The sequence below is a fragment of the Fomitopsis serialis genome, assembly GCF_022376445.1.
Source record: "Fomitopsis serialis strain Sig1Antser10 chromosome Unknown B0H18scaffold_584, whole genome shotgun sequence".
Classification (NCBI taxonomy): Eukaryota; Fungi; Basidiomycota; class Agaricomycetes; order Polyporales; family Fomitopsidaceae; genus Fomitopsis; species Fomitopsis serialis.
In genome coordinates, this window is record NW_025955544.1 from 3,107 (window position 1) to 21,497 (window position 18,391).

Sequence of the window (18,391 nt, forward strand, 5' to 3'; positions counted from 1 at the left end):
TGGGCTGTGGAACTATGGGCTTGAGAATGCGACTGCCTTGTCCCGCCATGTTGCTCGGTCAGCAGATCCACGGTGCGCAGCTAGCATCACTAATGCCACTGATCTGGCCCGCCAGGAGGCACTCGCTTGTTTGACGCAGCCGCAGACGAGTGTTCGCCACGGACATTGCACTGCGGAAGGATCTTCTCATGGCATGCCGTCGAACGCCAGCGCCGACAACCATGAGCCCGCAGGAGCCCAGGATATTGATGACGAAATTCGGCAGGATGACGACCTCGGACATGGTGATAATCCTCAGGCTGGTGCGCGATCTCCGCGGCCATCATCGAGGAGCTCTTCATCTTCAAGTTCCAGTGAGGAAGAGCGGGACTACGATGTTCCTCCTTCGTCGCCACTGCTCATACCCTCGGGTCAACATCGGAGGTCTGCATCACCTGCGGACAGCTCAGGATCTGGTGAGGAAGATGGTATGCTCCTCGAGCAGGAAGAGCTACCCGGCCTTCGCGGACCGGAAGAAGAGTTCCTCTTCCATGATCCTCATCGTGTCCGCTTTGGTGGTCAAGCAGGTGCTCTCGTCAATGAGCCACTGGCAGCCGATATTGATCGGCCAAAGGAAGGGCCGTTTTCTCTCTACGAGGTCGGAATGGCTGAAACGATCTCTGAGGATAACATCTTCGCACCCTTCGCTTCAGAGAGGGAGTGGCACATTGCTCAGTGGGCAAAAAAGCGCGGCCCAAGTGCGAGCGCTTTCAACGAGTTCCTTGCAATCGATGGGGTGCGTATGATAGCTCTCATAAATGCCATCAACTGGAATGCTGATCATGGTATGGGCCAGGTCCGTGATGCCCTGCAGCTTTCGTTCAAAAACACGAAAGAGCTGAACAAGATAGTTGATTCCTGCCTTCCGAGCCGCCCCAGATTCGTACGGCATGTACTTGAGGTCGATGGAGAGACATACGACCTTTGGCTGCGAGACATTATGCAGTGCATCCGCGTTCTATTCGGCTCACCAGATTGGGCTGCAGATATCCTTCTCGTGCCCGAACGACACTATACAGACGAGACCAAGTCAATGCGGGTATACGGCGACATGAATACTGGCGAATGGTGGTGGCGATTGCAGGTGACCATGATATTTCCCCCCGCTCTCTACCTCATATTCACGCTATGCCTATATGATAGCACAAAATCGAGGCCAAGCAACCGGGCGCCACCATCGTACCACTCATCATTTCGTCCGACAAAACTCAATTGACAATGTTTCGCAATCGCTCGTGCTACCCACTCTATCTAACAATCGGCAACATCCCTAAGGCAATACGTCGAAAATCCAGTCGACAGGCGCAACTTCTCATTGGGTATCTTCCTGTCACACGGATCTCACACATCAAGAACGAAGAGACTCGCCGCCGCGCTATTTCTAACCTCTTCCACGCATGCCTGAAGCAGGCCCTCGCTCCGACTCGCAAGGCTGCCCGTCGTGGAGAGAAGATGTCGTCAGGCGATGGCTCTACTCGCCGCTGTCACCCTGTCTTCGCGGCATATATTGGAGATTATCCCGAGATTGTTTGCGTTGCTGGTGTGAAGAATGGCGAATGTCCCGCGGGAGTGGTAGATCCCAAGTCTATGGGTGAGGCTGTGCCGTGCACGCAGCGCGACCTGAATGCAATCCTGCACGCCCTCACTACGCTCGAGCGGACGGGGGACCCGGTCGCTCATGTGCACGCCTGCCAGGCTGCAGGGATCAAGCCGATTGCGGACCCATTCTGGAAGGACCTGCCTTACGTGAACGTCTACGTGTCTTTCCCCCGGATATCCTACATCAGCTTTACCAGGGAATGGTTAAGCATGTCATAGGCTGGACGAAGTCAGCGTACGGCGCACGCATCATTGATGCTCGTTTTCAATCCCTGCCTCCGAATCATAACCTCCGTCACTTCTCGAAGGGTATCTCACACCTCTCCCGTGTTTCCGGGACTGAACATCAAGACATATGTCGCGTTCTCCTCGGCACGATCATCGACCTCCGTTTACCTGGTGGGCAAAGTCCCGTGCGACTGGTGCGAGCCGTACGTGCCCTTCTCGACTTTGTGTATCTCGCACAACTCCCGGCCCACACTTCCAACACGCTCTCCCAACTCGAGGACTCCCTGGCTCGGTTCCATGCGAACAAGGGTGTTTTCGTGGATCTAGGCATTCGCGATCATTTCAACTTCCCTAAACTGCACTCGCTCCAGCACTATGTCAGCGGGATCAAGATGTTCGGCACCGCAGATGGGACTAACACTGCCCAGTCCGAGCATCTGCACATCTCGCTCGCCAAGGACCCGTGGCGAAAATCGAACAGGAAAGATGAGTACCCGCAGATGACCACCTCAGTTGTCCGGCTTGAGCAGATCCATGCGCACGCTCTCTACATCGACTGGCGGCTCGCTGGGCGGCCTGATCTGCCGACGACACCTGCTGTTATTCCACACAAACTCCATCAGCATCTCACTCGCTACCCCACTCACAGATCACTCTCGTTTTCCACCGTGGAATCGCGCTATGGCGCCCATCGCTTTCAAACAGTACTCAAGGAATTCATCGCGCACTTCAAACATCCCCATTTGTCTGGACGTCAACTCGCGACCTTCGTATCGGTGTACGATCTGCCATTCCGGTCAGTCTCTGTATGGCACAAAGTCAAGTTCTGGAATCAAGACCCCTTCCAGCGAAGGGATGCGCCCGAGACCTTGGACGTGATTCACGCGCGTTCAGCATATCGGGATACTCAAGGTCGCATAGTCGCCGGGCGATTCGATACCGCCCTGGTCAACGAGAAGGGAGACGGCGGGTTTGTTGGGGTCTCAGGTAAGGCTTACCATGCCATCACCAATGCTTCTTGCTGAGTGAAGACATAGGTTATCGTGTAGCCCAAGTGCGCGTCATCTTCTCGCTCTCGAAGAAGGCCCACGAGATTGTCTTCAAGAATGAACCCGACGCGCCCTCGCACTTCGTGTACCTCGAATGGTTCAGCAGGTTCAAATCGCGCCCGAAGCGAACCACCTGTTCTATACGGTGAAACGCTCACGCGACGCAGACCAGCAGCGCATAGCAGCAATCGTTCCCTTGAAGAATCTGCATCGGAGTGCGCATCTACACCCCAAGTTTGGCCCAGTGAAACCATTGGAGTGGACGAGCAGCAATGTGCTCGAGCTGTGCGACGTGTTCTACGCTAACTCATTCACAGATAGACACACATATATTACTGTTGTGTAGAGATCGTTAATGCAATGAGAGTCTCCACTCTTTTATTCATTTCAGCTGCGAGGCAAGCAAACGTCCCCCGCGAGCCCTAGGCGCTGGCCCGGGCGCAGCTAAGCGCCCGGCTTAACACCCCTCCTCGTTGCAGCGTGGAAGATTAAGACTCCAGCTTTGAGTTCTAGACAGTATCTCGTGTACTCTTGAGAATCGCGCGCAAAATTAACGTCGGGAAACGCAGATGCTCACGCCAGTTCAATAGTATGGCAGAGCAAATGCGCCACCGCGACCGGCGCTTCTGGTCTTCAGGCGCGCCGAACGCACACTCGGCGCTAGTGACACTCTCAATGCACCCCCGCTTCCACGACTCTGGAGCCCGCCCCTTCGCTGCCTTGCAAGGCCGTCCTTCGCGCTTACCTCTGCTTGCTCGTCCCACGCGTCTCGGCGCGCCCTACCTACGCCATGCTCTCGAGGTCGTACTACTCCGCAACCCGGCCGCTCAGGCTGCCTTTGACCCCCTTTGACCCCCTTTCAAGCTCACTTCAACCGAGGTGCACTGCCCTGACCACGCCAGTCCCCGCCCCGCAGCTGGTCCCTCCATCCGGACTCCCCCATTATCGGCCAAGCTTGGTGTGCGCGGGCAGCCCAGCCTCGATTGCCGTGGCGGCCAACTCCCCTCTTCTGGGCGCCGGATCCGCCATCGTGCAGCAGCGCAGCTGAGGATAATCGCCTGGCATTGCCGACCATTACTCCTGTTGTTAGCACTCACGTCGGCCTCCGCATTCCAGTGGGAGGCGAGCAGCTTGAAAGCCACCGCGCATTCCTCGCACCAGACTCGTCAGTCGCCATTTGCCACTGCCCGCCGAATGCTTTCATCGCCACCCTTCACCCATTCCTCGCATTCCTGCAGAGCGCAGCAGCAGGGAGCCTGGCTGAGACGCACGGCGCCCGGCTTGAACACTTGCCTTTACACTCACCCCGCTCTCCTGGTGCATCCACTCCCGCTGATCTTGCTCGTGCCCTCATCTTCGCGCATCTGCTCTCGCCAGTGCCTGCCCTCCCTCGCGCCCTCCAGGGCCTTCTCGCGCTGGCGTCTTCTTCTCGCGCTCACACCCTCCACCTCGCACTCGCGGCGCCCGTCTTGCGCTCGGCCACGCCCTCGCCCTTACTCATGCCTGCGCCATCGATTGGAATTGGCGGATCAAATTTGCGCTTGCGTCTCCTGGCTAAGTCCCGCGGTCGCCTCGAGGGCATCTTACTGTGCGTAGTCTTTCTTTTCTGCCTTGTACCTTCTTCTGACGGTTCTGCATAGAAAACTATACGATCGACTCAAAACGGCGAGGCTAACAAGGTGAAGAACCAGATCAGTGGCGAGTACGGCGCCGTTCCCAGACCGATGCTTACTACCGCGACCACAGCATCAAGTGGGTCGTCATCGGTGACCACAACTACCTTGAGGGTTAATCGCGTGAGTATGCCGCTGTCGAGCCCCGCTTCCTCGGCAGTATGGCTGCCATCACCTGCTCGTTCGCCCGTATCCACGACACGAACCTGAAGAAGCAGGGCATGCTCGCGCTCACGTTCGCCGACTCCGAGGACTACGAGAAGGTCCGCCCTCAGGACCGCGTCGCGCTCGAGTTGTTCGCGCCTGGTAGATCCCACGCTCGTGCTCTAGCCCAGTGACGGATCCAAGGAGGAGCTCTCGCTCACGAACAGCCTCCACGACGGAATCATCGAACCCGACGGTGACGATGTACGTGCCGCCGCCGATGTAGACTCGGGTCTGAATGAGAAGACTACGGCGGGCAACTCGCCACTGCACTTCGTGCGCGCAGCCTCCTTCATCCTGACATTAGCCTTGTCCATTCACGAGTCCCTACGCGACGCCGCGCACCGCCTCGACCACACTGCGCGTCGAGCCGCGCTCGCCGTACCTCAAGCTCGGCATCTTCTCGATGCTCGCAAGCGCATTCAGCCGAATGGACGGGCGACAATTTATTCGGACTTTGTGACGCTTTACCTGTTAAGTCGTGTGTGGATAGGCATGCATATATTACACGTGTAGTCGTAAACCTCACGCGCATCGTACTTAGCTTGCGAGTACCCCGCCGTAGCGCGCGCAAGCGCCCGACCGCCGCCAACAACAAAGCGCTTTATTTAACACTTCCCATTTAGAATAAAAGCTCGTGGAGGCATGTACAGGAAGACACAATAACAGAATGATCAATGAGATATAAAAAACGTACCTCGATGCCGTAGCTCGAACAGCCCAGACAGAGCCAGAGATACCAGCGCCTATTTCTCGCACTTTGCAAGACGAGAGGCAATTGCCACTTTGACGCTCTGCTGCAACCCCTTGACTCCTGACTACAACACACCCTGGCTACATCGTCACTCAAATCTCACACTCCGCGCTGCTCTTGTGGCGCTTTCGGGACGACCTCAGCCGACAGTGGCTCAACACCGTTTGAAGAGCCTGTGCCGACTCCCTACTGCGAACGTTCAAGTTCTCGCCCTACAAGACGCACCACCAACGCCTACTAGTACCTAACCTTCGCAATCAGCCCCTACACCATAGGCCAGCTCGTCATCCCCCATCCCATCGTATGGTGCATGCCGGTTGCTTTGGCCCCTCCGGGAGGCCGAGTGATTAGTGCTGTACCAATGAGGGGCCGCTGTACACTATATACCACCACCCATTGTGCAACTACAGCGACCACTAACCACAAATGCGGCGACACCTCTCTGGCAAGCTCACCAAAGGCCCGAGACGCAAGACGATACACATGGCGATCACGACCGCAGAGCCAACACCCTGTGCGCCGGCATAGCCAGCCAACGAACGAAGGGCAGCCGAGGTGAGTGCAGACGCGCGTGAACTGGTAACTGACAGCGAGCACAGGGCGCTGCGACGTGCAGCACCACACTGCTGCACATTGTAGATGACAACGGCGAGCACGCAGGCGCAGTTACGATCGGCGAGCGGTCCGCTCGCGCGTAACGGCATGTCAGGGCAAGCAGTGGACGGTGGGTAAGCGGCGGATGGCGGGCGAGCATAGTAGCGAGGGCGAACACGAGCGAACGCCTTGCGTGAAAACACAGCCAGCGAGTAGACCGCGGGCGACGTGGCGTGTTCTTAGCCTGCTCCTCACCTCATTCGTCCCCCGCCTTCGGCCTTGCCCGTTGCGGGCGAGCGCACGACTGGCTGAGCTGCATACTCCTCCGACCTCGAGCATCGCGGAAATCTCGGCGAACTACAAGACCACCTTGACCGCGTGGAGCGTGCTGCTCGAGCCGGTCGTCACTAAAGTGCGGCGGCTCGCGCAAGCCGTTCGTCACCTCGCCAACCCGCTAGTCTCCTCAGGTCTCCCCGATCCCAACCGTGGGCCTCATGCGAGGCAGCCACGCCCAAACTTCGTGCAGGCCGCGTCGTCTCCCGCCAAAGCGGGCCGGGGCTGTGCTCGCCCCGCAGCCTTGCCACATGAGTGAGTCGGGCTTCGTCGCACTGATAGCCTTCGAGTCAGCGACCCTCCCTGGACTATCAAGCACCTCTCCTCGCGGCCACAGCCAGTACTGTTCCCGTACCTCTATCCCTGACGTCCTGGGTGTGCCCCTCGCGGTCGTCGCCCCATGGGACGACAACGCGTAGTGTCATGCCTTTGACCATTACACTGCAGTCCTTATGTGTTTCCTACGACGCAAGCCTGCGCACATTCCCTACTCGGACGGCTACGGGGGCTGCAGCCTCCATCACGAGGCTTCAGTCACTCCGCAAGAAGGCAGAGGTAGCGTTGGGTATGATAACGGTCGAGGCAATGGCGTCGGCAATGACTGGGCTGCAATGACTGGGCGTGTGCTGGGCGTGGGGGCGATGCGGAAGGTTCAGGGCGGGAGCAGGTGGCACAGAAGGAGATGAACGTTGCCGCCGTGGCAGCACTACGAGTAATTAATCGAACAACGAATATATTTACGGAAGCAGGTCATTTACACGGATTTACACGGATTTACACGGATTTACACCCCTTTGCAAGGTACTGGCGCCCGAAGTGGCGCGACGCGGGTTTGGCGCGGATTTGCGCCACATTTGCATGGGGCGGGTTTCCTGATGTGGCGAGCCACCCATGCTCGGTGAAGTATTGGAGCTTATAACGGGGGTCGAGAACTGATCATAGTTTGATCAGTGACAGTCCGTGTACTACCTGACACCGAGGTACGTACTCATTGCGATGCGGTATGCCGCCGACTCATCGGTCTTGTCGTAGTAATGATTGATGGTTCGTTTGGCACACCCGACGGCGACGCGAATGGCTGGATCGAGCGTCGTGTCCGTGGTGTCCGTCGCAAGTTGCTCGTCAATCTCATCCATGGATGGGATGACATCCGTGAGAGTCGGGGCCTCCTCGCCTTCACGCGAGAAAAATTCGGTCGCGTCGGCAAAGACCTGCCGCGGTGCGCGCGTGTTTGAATAGGGGAAAGCACGAAGAGACCGAGGCGTCGAGGAGTCGAAGGAAGAGTCCATGAGGTGAGTACAACACGTAGTGACGTTCCCCGGGCCGTGGGCGAACCCGCCGCAAGGTTGACGCAGGCCGCAGGCAAGTGAGCAAGCAGAGATGAGCGGTTGTGGGTACGCGGCAAGGCGGGCGCGGGCGTGACCAGGGCAGAGGGCAGTGCACGTATTAGGCATTGTGGTACGAAACGAGTAAGTAACGGTGTGGACCCACAAAGTGACCAAAGTGACTCACCCGAAGGACGTCACAGAGTTGCTGTGCAATCGTCCACTCTCGCTCATTCAGCTCCCACTGGCGCAGGTTATTCGCCTGCGCCTCAGTCATCCGTTCGATGGCACGCCGGTACTGGAGTGCTACATCCAGCATACGGAACGTCGAGTTCCACCTGGTACGTACATCCCGCGGCAGCTTGTTCACTTTCAGTTTGACGGCCTCGACTGCTCTCTCCCAGGCTGGCAAGAGCAGCGTCGGCGAGTGGTGTATCAACATGGAAATCTTTCGTAGCTGTGGGCACGACACGGTGAGTGGTCTGACTACATAAAGAGTTCGAAAACTGACCTTTAGCAGCATCATCTTGACCGGGCGGACCTGCGCCTCGTTGCTGGCCCTGCCGGCCTCGTCGATCTCTTCGTTTGCATCCCACAGGCCATCCACGTCATCAGCATGGGGGTCCGCAGGGTCTTCGTCGAAATCCAAGTCCTCCATCAGCTTCTGCAACTCCTGATCCCACTCGGTCAGCGATTGATCATCGACATCGTCCTCATTAAGGTCAGTGTCGTCTACATCCCCTTTCTTCTTGCGTTTCGGTTTGGGTGGCTCGAACTGACGGAGCAGTGCCTTTGCTACTAGGTTGACAATATGGCAAAAACATCGCGAGCGCGAGCGGCGCCCAGGGAAGCCCTTGAGCATCAGCTCGAGCTCGTCGATCATGACGTCGTTCGAGGAGGCGTTGTCGCAGGTCACACCGAGCACCTGTGTAACAAGGTAAGTATGTATGTTGCAGTCTCAAACCTCGTCTCACTGACCTTCGTCTCGAGGCCCAGATCTTCCAGCATCTTCGCAAACACATCGGCCAGATTCAAGCCACTGTGGGACACCGGCACCTCAAGAACATCAAGGACAAGGCGTATTGGTTCGCCGTCACGTTCGAAGTGGACGGTGAAGGCGACCATGGCCTTTTGGTTGGGCGAAGTCCATGCGTCGGTAGCGAAGTTCAAATCGCCGTCGTATTCCTGTGGGTCGCATTGGTGAGTCCTCAATCTGTCCTTCGAGTCTTGCGTCAGATCACATGACAGTCAATATGCACCTTCAACATCTTTGCGACGTGTTTGCGCGTACGTTCGAAGATCTTCCGTACATCGCGCCCAACCGTAGTCGGCGATGGTATCTTGTACTCCGGACGCCCTGTCTTCATCAAGCTGTTGAATCCTCGATCCTTCACGATGTTGAATGGGCGCATGCTCTCCGACACCCAGCGAACGATCTCGGCCCTTGAACTGTGTCAAACATATGTATCCCAGGTAAGTTCGTGATCATACCGAGTCTCCGAAGCAGTATGCTGACGTGTCGAAAAGGTTACTGTCTTCTTCCCGACATTCCCAAATGCGACCTTGATATCTTGGGTTCTTCGGTAAGTTTGTATTTTGTCTTTGGCCTTCGCAGCTGACCCGATTGCGTCCGCGGCTTGTAGTGCCTCAGGGCTCCAGCAGGCCTTCACATGCTTCCTCATGTTCGATGTCGACGACGCGTCCTTCGTCCCGAGTGACCGCCAAATGACCTGCTTGCAGCCTGTGTTCGCACACTGGAAGCTGTGCACGCGCCGGCCGCCGTTGCGGTGCTCGATCAGGACATCTGGCTTGAAGAAAGCGTACACGGATGCTGTCCATTTCCTTTGCATGCGTTCTACGATGACAGGTGAGTTCGTCATTGGGATTGTTGCATTAGTATCACTCACTAAGCTCATTCTCGGCGTTCTCTTCGGCAGCATCATCCTCCACACCATCCTCACCACTACTCCCCTTGTCTTCCTCATCCAGGTCGGACGTCGAGTGCATGGTTATCACTTCATCCTCGTTGACAACATCCTCGACAGTTACAGACCCATTCCGTGTCGACCTCTTCGATGTCTTGCTGGTGCTCGTGTTCTGCCTATGCCTTGTGGATGCGGCCCCTGGTTCCCCTGTCGTTGTCGTGGTACCAGAGCTCGCTGAGGTGGATGGATGGCCTGAAGCTGGCTCGGGCCCCCGTGCTGTTGGGCGGCTCACTTTTTTCTTAGGAGGCTTGGTTGTCTTGGGTAGGCTTGTCTCTGAACCCGAGTCGGGACTCTGAGTGCGCGCGCGTTTCATATACATCGCGCGGCGTGTGGGCGAGGCCGCCTTTCGCTTTGGGTGCTTCCCGGACATTGAGGGCAGTCTCGGGGGAGGGGGAGACTTGTTGATTGATGGTAGGGTGGGCTGGTAACTAGTACTGCACCGTGTGCTTATGCAATCTCGAAAATATGAATATCCTATCATCCGGTTCCTGAAGCTCCATTTCTGGTGGCTGTGTCAGCCACCAGATTCAGATCTGAGTGGGTGGTGAGTGCCCGAAGGCGCCGCGCACCCATTTCCTATTACGGGTACCGGCGGGTATGCGGGTCGAGATCTCGGTACCCATACCCCTACCCGAGAGTACCCGTACCCGCGACCCTCGCGGGTTACCCGAACCCCTGCAATGCACTACTCGTGGCAGCCGCGGCTGAGAGGAGCTGCACGCAGCAGCCCTCCGCACGGAGAGGCTCGGCGCAGCGGAGTTCAAAGTATATGCTCATGGATTGCTCACGCCGAGACACTGTCTCATGTATGATCGTTTGTGAGACACAATCTCACAGCTGATCCTCTGTAACGTGGCTACGTTACATTCACGTAGTTACTAATTTAGGACATATCATGTATCCACGATCACGTGCGTAGGCGCCAGCGAGTGTGGGAGTTCCAGCTCCTTTACACTCGTCACCAATACCGCACCACTCTGGAATAGAGACTGGGTGCAGCATATCACGGCGTGAGTAAGGGGGCGTTACACTTTTTTACGCTCCTTCGAAAACTCGAACTTCTACACAGAAGTGCGTGCGGTCGAATACGACATTGAGAACGTCGAGCGCAATCTATCATAACAAAACATCACTCCATCACAGAGTACGACCGAACAGGCAGGCCGCTACCACAAAGAGATAGCCGTGGCCGCTTTCAAAAGAAAGCATCTTCGATGACGACCAACACGTCGTCACCAACTGCCCCGAAAGGCAACCCAAGTGATGAGGCCTCGACCAGTAAGGTCGAGGCCCCAGCGCAACCACATGGGACCTCGTCGTCTCCTTCCATCAAGAAGGAGCGTGAGGACCTAGGGCCCGAAGAAGGGGTATCGAGCAGGAGGGCTCAGTCATCTCGACGAGCGACTTCTACTGATACGACCAACACACAGGATGCACCTGCGAAGGAGCATCCTGCTGGCTTGAGGACAGAACCGCACAAACCTCGATCCCGAGCTTCCAGTGCAACCAATTCTTGAACAGGATCCCGTACGGGATCCCGTACGGGATCCCGTAAGGCGGCAAAAGCCTTGAGCGTACTTGACGACTTCAAGATATCGCTGGGCCGGCTCCGCGAGGAGTCTCGCCAGAATGCGGCCAACCTTGACGCGAAGTTGGCTGCAGTATTGGAAGAGACAAATCAGAAAATGACAACTGTCCGCCAGGCAGCTGAGATGTCCGATACCGACACAGTAAGTGACATGGAATCGATACAGACGTCAGGGGTAGGGACGCAGTACCCCAACCTGAGGACCAGGAGGACCCGGTTCTCAAGGCAGCCGCTGACGCGACCGAAAAGAACACAAAAGCCACACAAAAACCCAACCGTGAGGTCGAGCAGTGGTATGCGAGGCCTCTGCGTCTATGAGATGTACGAGGGGCTGTACAGTGGTCTAAGTAAGAAGGAGGAGGACGGACAAGACTCCGAACGACGTGGGAGAGCTTCGAAGATGTCGAAGACTGTTCGAAGACGAGGGCTAAGCCTCGAAGGTAGGAGGGAGGGTTTCGACAGACGTGTCGAACGAACGGTGACAAGGAAGGCGAGCGACGGCAGGAGAAGAAGTGTAGAGCCTCTCGGGGCAACTACGAGCTGGCGAACGTACTGGCGAACTGACTGACTGGCTTCGAACGTACTGACTGACTGGCGAACTTGCTGACTTCCGAACGTACTGACTGGCTGACGAACCTCCCGGTGCGAGGTGAGATTGAGAGGGTAAGGGGGTCTCTGAGATTCGAAGGGAACAAGTCCCAGAGTATATACAGGAAAATACGGTCCGAAGACCAAGAGAGCCAAGAGAAATAAGAAATGATGAATGAAAGTGATAAGGAAAGCAGCCAATCGGAGAATGTCACAACGCTCGACCCGGACCTACTAACACATGAGAGAATCCAACTCGGCCTTCCGCAGGTTCCGCATAACGGGCGACCGTCCCCGAACGGCGAAGGTCATAACCGGAGCCGGTGACAGTCCTCGAAGATATGAGACAGCTGCAGGAGTTCGCCTGACCTACACGAACATGCCGCACCTCGACCCAACTTCCGAGGCGTACGCTGCCCGCTACTACCGCCTCCTAGAGGTCCTCAAGACCGAGGGACTTGTCGAGCCGCGATACGATGCCAACAGCCCCGGAGAGTGGCTGGCTTGGGCCCATGGAGTCCGTTGGATGATCGTACGTGCCTCCGAACTTAGACTATCGTTCGAACCATCGAACCGACCTTCGAACAGCGATTCTTGTTCGAGTCCCGCAGCCGGGCCATCCTGCTAGCAAACGATACGCTTCCCGCTCCTAGGTCGTTTCCCGAGATCGACGAGTTGATGTGTTACCTCGACGAGGCCTTTCACCGCGATGGCAACCAGGGGGACATCCTAGGTTCGCCCTACCCTACGATCGCGTGGTCCGAGACCTTGGTACTGCTCGAACAAGTCAACCAGGCCGAGCGTCGTCCTCTCGCGAACCCGCAGTATCAGCGCGAGACATTGATCCTGTCCGACTTCCGCCAGCTGCCCGACAACCTCGAGTCCATGGGTCGAGCGATTCACAACATCGCAGTCGACCAGCGCCGCACGCACGACACCGTCGTCGGGTTGCTCGAAAGCCTGCTCGAGCGCGTCAACACTGACCGTAGCTTCGACGCCGATCCGTCTGTTCGTAGGGGTAGGGGTGGTGGTCATGGGTGTGGAGGTCGAGGCCATAGATACGAGAGTTGCCGAGGCCGTCACTAGTTAGTTTGACCTAGCCGTGTACTTGCCCGTAGTCCTACCAATGTAGTGACTCTTCTAAACCGTATGACTTTGCCACTAAGGGTTCCGAACATTGACGCTTGAGCTTCGAACATCGGGCGATTCCCTCGAACGGACGGACAGTGCGTCGACCGTTCTGACTTAGTGTACTGTCGTACCGACCGTAAATCGCGTTTTCGGTGGGTAGATGAGCTAAGGGCTCATCACCGCGGAGGCCATCAACTCCCCTCGCCAGCGAGGAGAGTTAGAAGAGGAGTACCAACGACGTCGGGCGGCAAGGGAAAGGATCCCGACACTGACACGGACGACTACTACTCCGAGTAGTAGTCGCCAGGTAAGATCACCTTACCGGACGTCAGGGCCTGAGTATGATAAGATCCATTATCACTACCGGGCCCCACCGCAGTCCCCTCTCCTACCATGGTCCCACCGTTCAGGCGACCGTCGGTATCGAGCAGCAGTGGGACGAAGGAGGGTACTGAACCAGTAACCCCATCACCCGCGGAACGGAAGCATGGTACGACCCCTCGTACAGAGGGTGTCCGACCGCAAGCCAGCGCATCTCAAAAGACCGCTGCTCGCGAAGAAATCAGGAGGTACTTCCGCGGGGAAGTACCCAAACCTGATAACAGATCCACATACTCCCGAGAGGGAGTACAAGTATCATTCCCACCCGGAGTAGGGGGTTCAAGTTCGTCGTCTGGACAGACGAGCCATGAGTATGACTACCAAGGCATGTACTCCTACATGCAAGGTAGTAGTACTCATGAGCACGGACCATCCACATCCGAAAGGGACATGGATGGCCCAGCGCATAACACCAGTCGCTCCCTCGATCAATGTCTAGGCATGATCGAGGAACTGGTGAGCGACGAGCCAGACGGCGAAGCACCAGGTTATTTGAGGTCGGCCAAGATGGACAAGCCATCCACCTGGGCCGGCACCGATGACCTATACCGGTTCGAAGAGTGGCTCTTCGAACTATTAACGTACTTCTCAGTGCTCCGGATAACGGGTCCACGTCTAGACATGGACCGGTTACGGCTCACTGGGAATGCATTGACAGACGGTGCCAAAGATTGGTATTTCCGTCATGTACAGTCTCCTCGACGGACGAGGCGACATTGGCGGTTCGCGGAAGTGATCGCCGCACTGCATCAAAGCCTGTTGCCCCAGCAGTCCTGGCCGGTCGAGCCAGGACGACTGGTCCGTTCGCTCGATTCATGACCCGACCAAGTGTGGGGGCCGTGGTGGTGTCGAAGCCAGCACCACCGGTGTCCAAAGCGGTGGTGGTCAGTGACAAGGGCCCGCCGAAATCCACACCAGCGCCAGCAGGGAAAACGACCACTGGCGCGAGTGGTAGCACCATAGTGTGCTGGAGTTGCGGCGAGCCCCATCAGGAAAAACCTACTTGGCTTGGCAAGATATATAAATACTTGACAAGTCACGTAGAGTGGTTCTCAAGCCATACAGTACTTAAATAGCTTGGTCAGGTGGAATATTAGCTTGTGGTACATGTAAAAGAGTACCGTTCTTGAATTAATGTATAGTAATACATGTAATGTCCGTTTGAAAGCACATTACAGCTTGTTGCTACTCCAAGAATACTTCCCAAGACACTTATCCTTCCGTTGAACTTCAATTCAAGCAGTTGTCAGTATCCCAAGTGACAACGCACAATGACACAATTGGATTCATTGAACTGTAGTAAATAGCTTCACAGTTGTATCTACTGTATACTCTGAGTACTAGGAAGTTGACATTCCGAACCCGATCTCCCCGCTTGCCCAGCGCCATTTGCTAACCACCTAGTCGTCCAGCGACAGAACGGGCCATCAACAACCGCGTACGCGTGCTAAGACGAGCTGCCGTGCGGCTAGACGGGGGCATGACCAGCGAAGACCGGACAGATTGCCGTCCGGCGCTGTCGAGTCGCGGAGCATTCCCGTCTGGTGCAAATATGTGTTCATGGATACGTGAGGTGAGGTCTATTTTGATGATAAAAAATGTGTTGCTGACCTAATTCGTCTACCGCGTTATCAACTGGTCGCCGCCCACAATCGACGTTGTTCCGAAGGACGTACAGTGAATTGCAGAATTCGTTTCGGATATCATTCCGGACTCATCCCCCCGCACGCACATCAGCCGCGGATGAAGGGGCTGCTGCACGGGTTCGGCGTGGGACTAGCGTGGGTGGTCGACATGCCGAGAGGCTCATCGCGCGCAGGACACGGGGGCGCGTGTGCTTGCGAGGTAGGGGTAGGGGGAGAAGCTGGTGCTACCAATGGAGATGGCGCGGAGGACGAGGAGCATGAATCCGCGGCGAGAGTTGACGGGCAGTGGGGCGGGTGGTATGCTCGATGAGCTCGCGGCCGAGAGTGCGCTGGGGAGCGGACGCCGCACGCGCGGATGTCAATTGCAGTCCCGGTCGAGAGATTTTGTCTCACTTCATGGCAGACGACCACCTACATGTCCCGATGCTTGGGTCCCATCCGCAGGAAATTCAATCAGCTTCAATTCACTACGCACAGTTCTCCGCGGTACCTGGGCATACAAGAACTGCTTCCGCATGCCAGCCTGAGCCCGATGAGACCCAGGCGCGAGCCTCGAGCATGGGGTGAAGAGTCATCTTCGAACACGACAGACAGCCTGAGCCTGCCTGAGCCCAGCCGTCAGCCAGAATATCGCCAGAATATCGACGACAACGTAGTCAGTCGTACCTAGAGGCCCGCTGACCGTCGGTGACCGTCGGACAGCTCGGTGTGCGCATCGCCAAGGAGGCAGCCCGATGATTCTCCTACGCGCGGTCCAGGGGTCGCGGACAAGCAGCGAGTTTACCTCCCTGATCATGAGCTTCCGAATCGCACTGCGGGTGGTGGCGCGAGAGCACACATATACCCCGTCAGAAGGAAGGGATTTGCGTGACTAAGGACGTCTGAGAGAGTGATTGGTCGATGCGGGTGGAACGGCGATGACTGTAGTTGGATTAGCTCGACGGGATCGTCTTTGCTGCCAGTAACAGAGCTGTTGATCAGAGAAGTGAGCGAGGGCAGCGTGAAAGGCCTGGGAGGAGAACACAGAGATGTTCGGATGCGGGTGGCAAGATGAGAGTAGACGACAAAGTCCGCTGGCGTCGATGGTCGCTCGATCGCCTGCTCGATATTGCAGTCCAAAGCATTCCAATGACTCCCTCAAAGGATCACACAAGTAAAAGGAATTGCAGTGTTTAGCTTCATCATATTTTTCGTGAGCGCGGTAACACTACGGCCAGCCTATGTTCACCTATATAGCGGAAGACGCAAGACCCTATAGTGGAGAGCCCTAAGCAGCCATGTACAACTATAGATAAGGTACTTTGTATGGTATTGATACAGTGCATGCAAATATCGTGGACAGGTAATAGGAGACGAACATGCATAACAAGGTAGGAGACAATGCACAAATGAAGAGTTCGCGGCAGCAGAGGCATGAGAGCGGGCGGGGCAATGCGAGAGCGACGAAGAAGAGAAACGCGCCACAAACCAGATGCAAGAGGTCCTATGCGAGAGCACGGTGTCCGATATAAGGAGCGACGACGGCCGCGCGTGCGAGCAACGACGCGGCGGCCGGTTGGAGGAAAGCAAGCATGGGAGAAAGAGAGATCATGGCACGCAACGGGCCTACCACACGCACGGTGTCGCGTGGGCGTACCAGTCCTGGCCCTTCGCCTTCTTCGTCGTCGAGGCGCAGTCGGTCGAGATGGCGTCGGATATTGAGGGCGAGCCCTTGGCGGGAAACGAGTCGAAGGTGTTCGACCTCGACAGCGACCGGCCCGTTTGCTTCTGCATCGGAGGCGGCACAACGGCGGCGACGGACTCCTGCTCGATGGCGTGGGGTGTCCCGTGGGTGCTGTGCAAGGCGATGTGGATGTTCACATCGACGAAACCCGGTGGCGTCGACGGCGATGCGGACGATGCCGGACTCGTCGAGGTCAAGTACGACTGCTCGGGCGTGTCGAGTGTGTCGGGGCTCGTGGGCGGACTTGGGTACGCCGTGCTGGCGTCGACAGGCATGGGGGTGGGCTTCGGTGGTGACGTCGACGGACGCACTGCGAAGCTCGGGGTGATGGCCGACGTGGTGCCGTATGGCGTGTCAACAGTACTGGTGTCAGCGCAGGCGAGGGGAGCACGTACGTGGGGTATGGCCCGTGGCCCTTGAAGTCCCTCCGCACCTTCGCCTCGAACTCCTTCAACGCTGCTGGCTCAATGTTGAGTTGCCACTCGAGGTACGAACACATCTCGCGCTCCATTTGGTTGATTTTGCGGAGGGCAAACATACCCTGGCCGTCGACGGTCCACAATTTGTTGGAATAGGTCTCGTCGCAGATAACCTTGGACGCGATCATGAAGGCTGAGATGAAGAGACGGTGGCCCGACCAGCCGTGGCGGCGGGGAACGCGCTTTTAGGCGTTGTAGGAGGTAGAGGGCGGCGAATGTCACGAGGTGTGCAGTCACATTCTATGGTGGGCGTAGGCGATAAACAATGCGAGGGGCAGCAACGGTGCTGGCGATTGGCGGTGGATAACGGATGGAGGTCGGGGCACGCAAACAAATGTGTCACGAACCTTGCGCAGAGCAAGTTGATGTGCAGGTGGACGCGCGGTGCGAGTGGACACATGATCAGGCAGAGGGAGAAGTGGACGGACGGGCAAGTGGTACGCAATCCTGCCGACGCGGACGGTGCCCAACAAGTCGAGGAAATGAGCATAAGATGTGTTAGGGAGCACGCAGCGCATGTACGCGATGGCCCGCACCCAGGTATCGTCGTGTCGAGGAAGCGGTGATATCCTGTGATGATGCCTCCGGACTTGTCGACAAAGCTCACGTTGAGCTCCCAGGACTCCTAGTTGGGCGGGATTGATTTCAGGGTTGGTATGCGCTGGGTGGAACTCTAGTTATCGAGGTGGACCCTGCAGAGATCAGGGCAGACTATGAGGCGTACCGGGAAGTCGAACAAGCGGAATCACTTGCAGCTTCAGGCGAAGTTGGTCAAGGCAACGCGGGCGGCGTGCAAGTTGCCATGCTTCGACAGTTCCTCTACCAAGGGCGTTGAGAACGCTACGGCTGCGAGCACGGCCGTCGCGGGATGCCCAGTCACGTATGCTGTCGAGGACGAAGTCAAGATTGAGGCGGACCAGGTTCTCCGCGAGTCACACGAGGTCTCTCGACGCGTGAGCTCGTAGTAGCAAAAGGCGAGAAGACAAAGGAAGGTTCAAGGCGGGTTGGGGAAGCGATGAGAAGCACGGCAAGAGCAGGCGAGTGAGCAAGCGAGCAGACAGGCAAGAATGGG

At 56.9% G+C, this 18,391-nt stretch overlaps 4 protein-coding genes across 4 annotated transcripts; 3 read left to right on the forward strand and 1 right to left on the reverse strand.

Moving 5' to 3' along the window:
• Positions 1-4,749: 4,749 nt before the first annotated feature.
• B0H18DRAFT_964033 (uncharacterized protein) lies at positions 4,750-5,255 on the forward strand (the record flags this gene model as incomplete). The annotated part of the gene is made up of 3 exons (XM_048043182.1): positions 4,750-4,851; positions 4,919-4,996; positions 5,100-5,255. The coding sequence occupies 3 exons, from the start codon at positions 4,750-4,752 to the stop codon at positions 5,253-5,255; spliced, it is 336 nt and encodes a 111-aa protein (XP_047884384.1).
• Positions 5,256-6,072: 817 nt separating this feature from the next.
• On the forward strand, positions 6,073-6,829 carry B0H18DRAFT_539777 (uncharacterized protein). The gene is made up of 2 exons (XM_048038526.1): positions 6,073-6,092; positions 6,146-6,829. The coding sequence occupies exon 2, from the start codon at positions 6,286-6,288 to the stop codon at positions 6,730-6,732; it is 447 nt and encodes a 148-aa protein (XP_047884385.1). The 5' UTR covers positions 6,073-6,092; positions 6,146-6,285; the 3' UTR covers positions 6,733-6,829.
• B0H18DRAFT_539755 (uncharacterized protein) lies at positions 6,830-7,233 on the forward strand. Its single transcript, XM_048038525.1, has one exon. The coding sequence runs from the start codon at positions 6,926-6,928 to the stop codon at positions 7,157-7,159; it is 234 nt and encodes a 77-aa protein (XP_047884386.1). The 5' UTR covers positions 6,830-6,925; the 3' UTR covers positions 7,160-7,233.
• Positions 7,234-7,355: 122 nt separating this feature from the next.
• Positions 7,356-8,051, reverse strand: B0H18DRAFT_830128 (uncharacterized protein; the record flags this gene model as incomplete). Its single annotated transcript, XM_048039385.1, has 3 exons — positions 7,356-7,405; positions 7,462-7,647; positions 7,973-8,051. Coding segments are annotated over 3 exons (315 nt in total), but the record flags the coding sequence as incomplete, so codon positions are not given.
• Positions 8,052-18,391: the final 10,340 nt, after the last annotated feature.

What these genes read in the sequence shown, in the direction of transcription:
- B0H18DRAFT_539777 (XM_048038526.1), top strand. Translation starts at nt 6,286, where the DNA reads ATGGCGGGCGAGCATAGTAGCGAGGGCGAACACGAGCGAACGCCTTGC.
- B0H18DRAFT_539755 (XM_048038525.1), top strand. Translation starts at nt 6,926, where the DNA reads ATGTGTTTCCTACGACGCAAGCCTGCGCACATTCCCTACTCGGACGGC.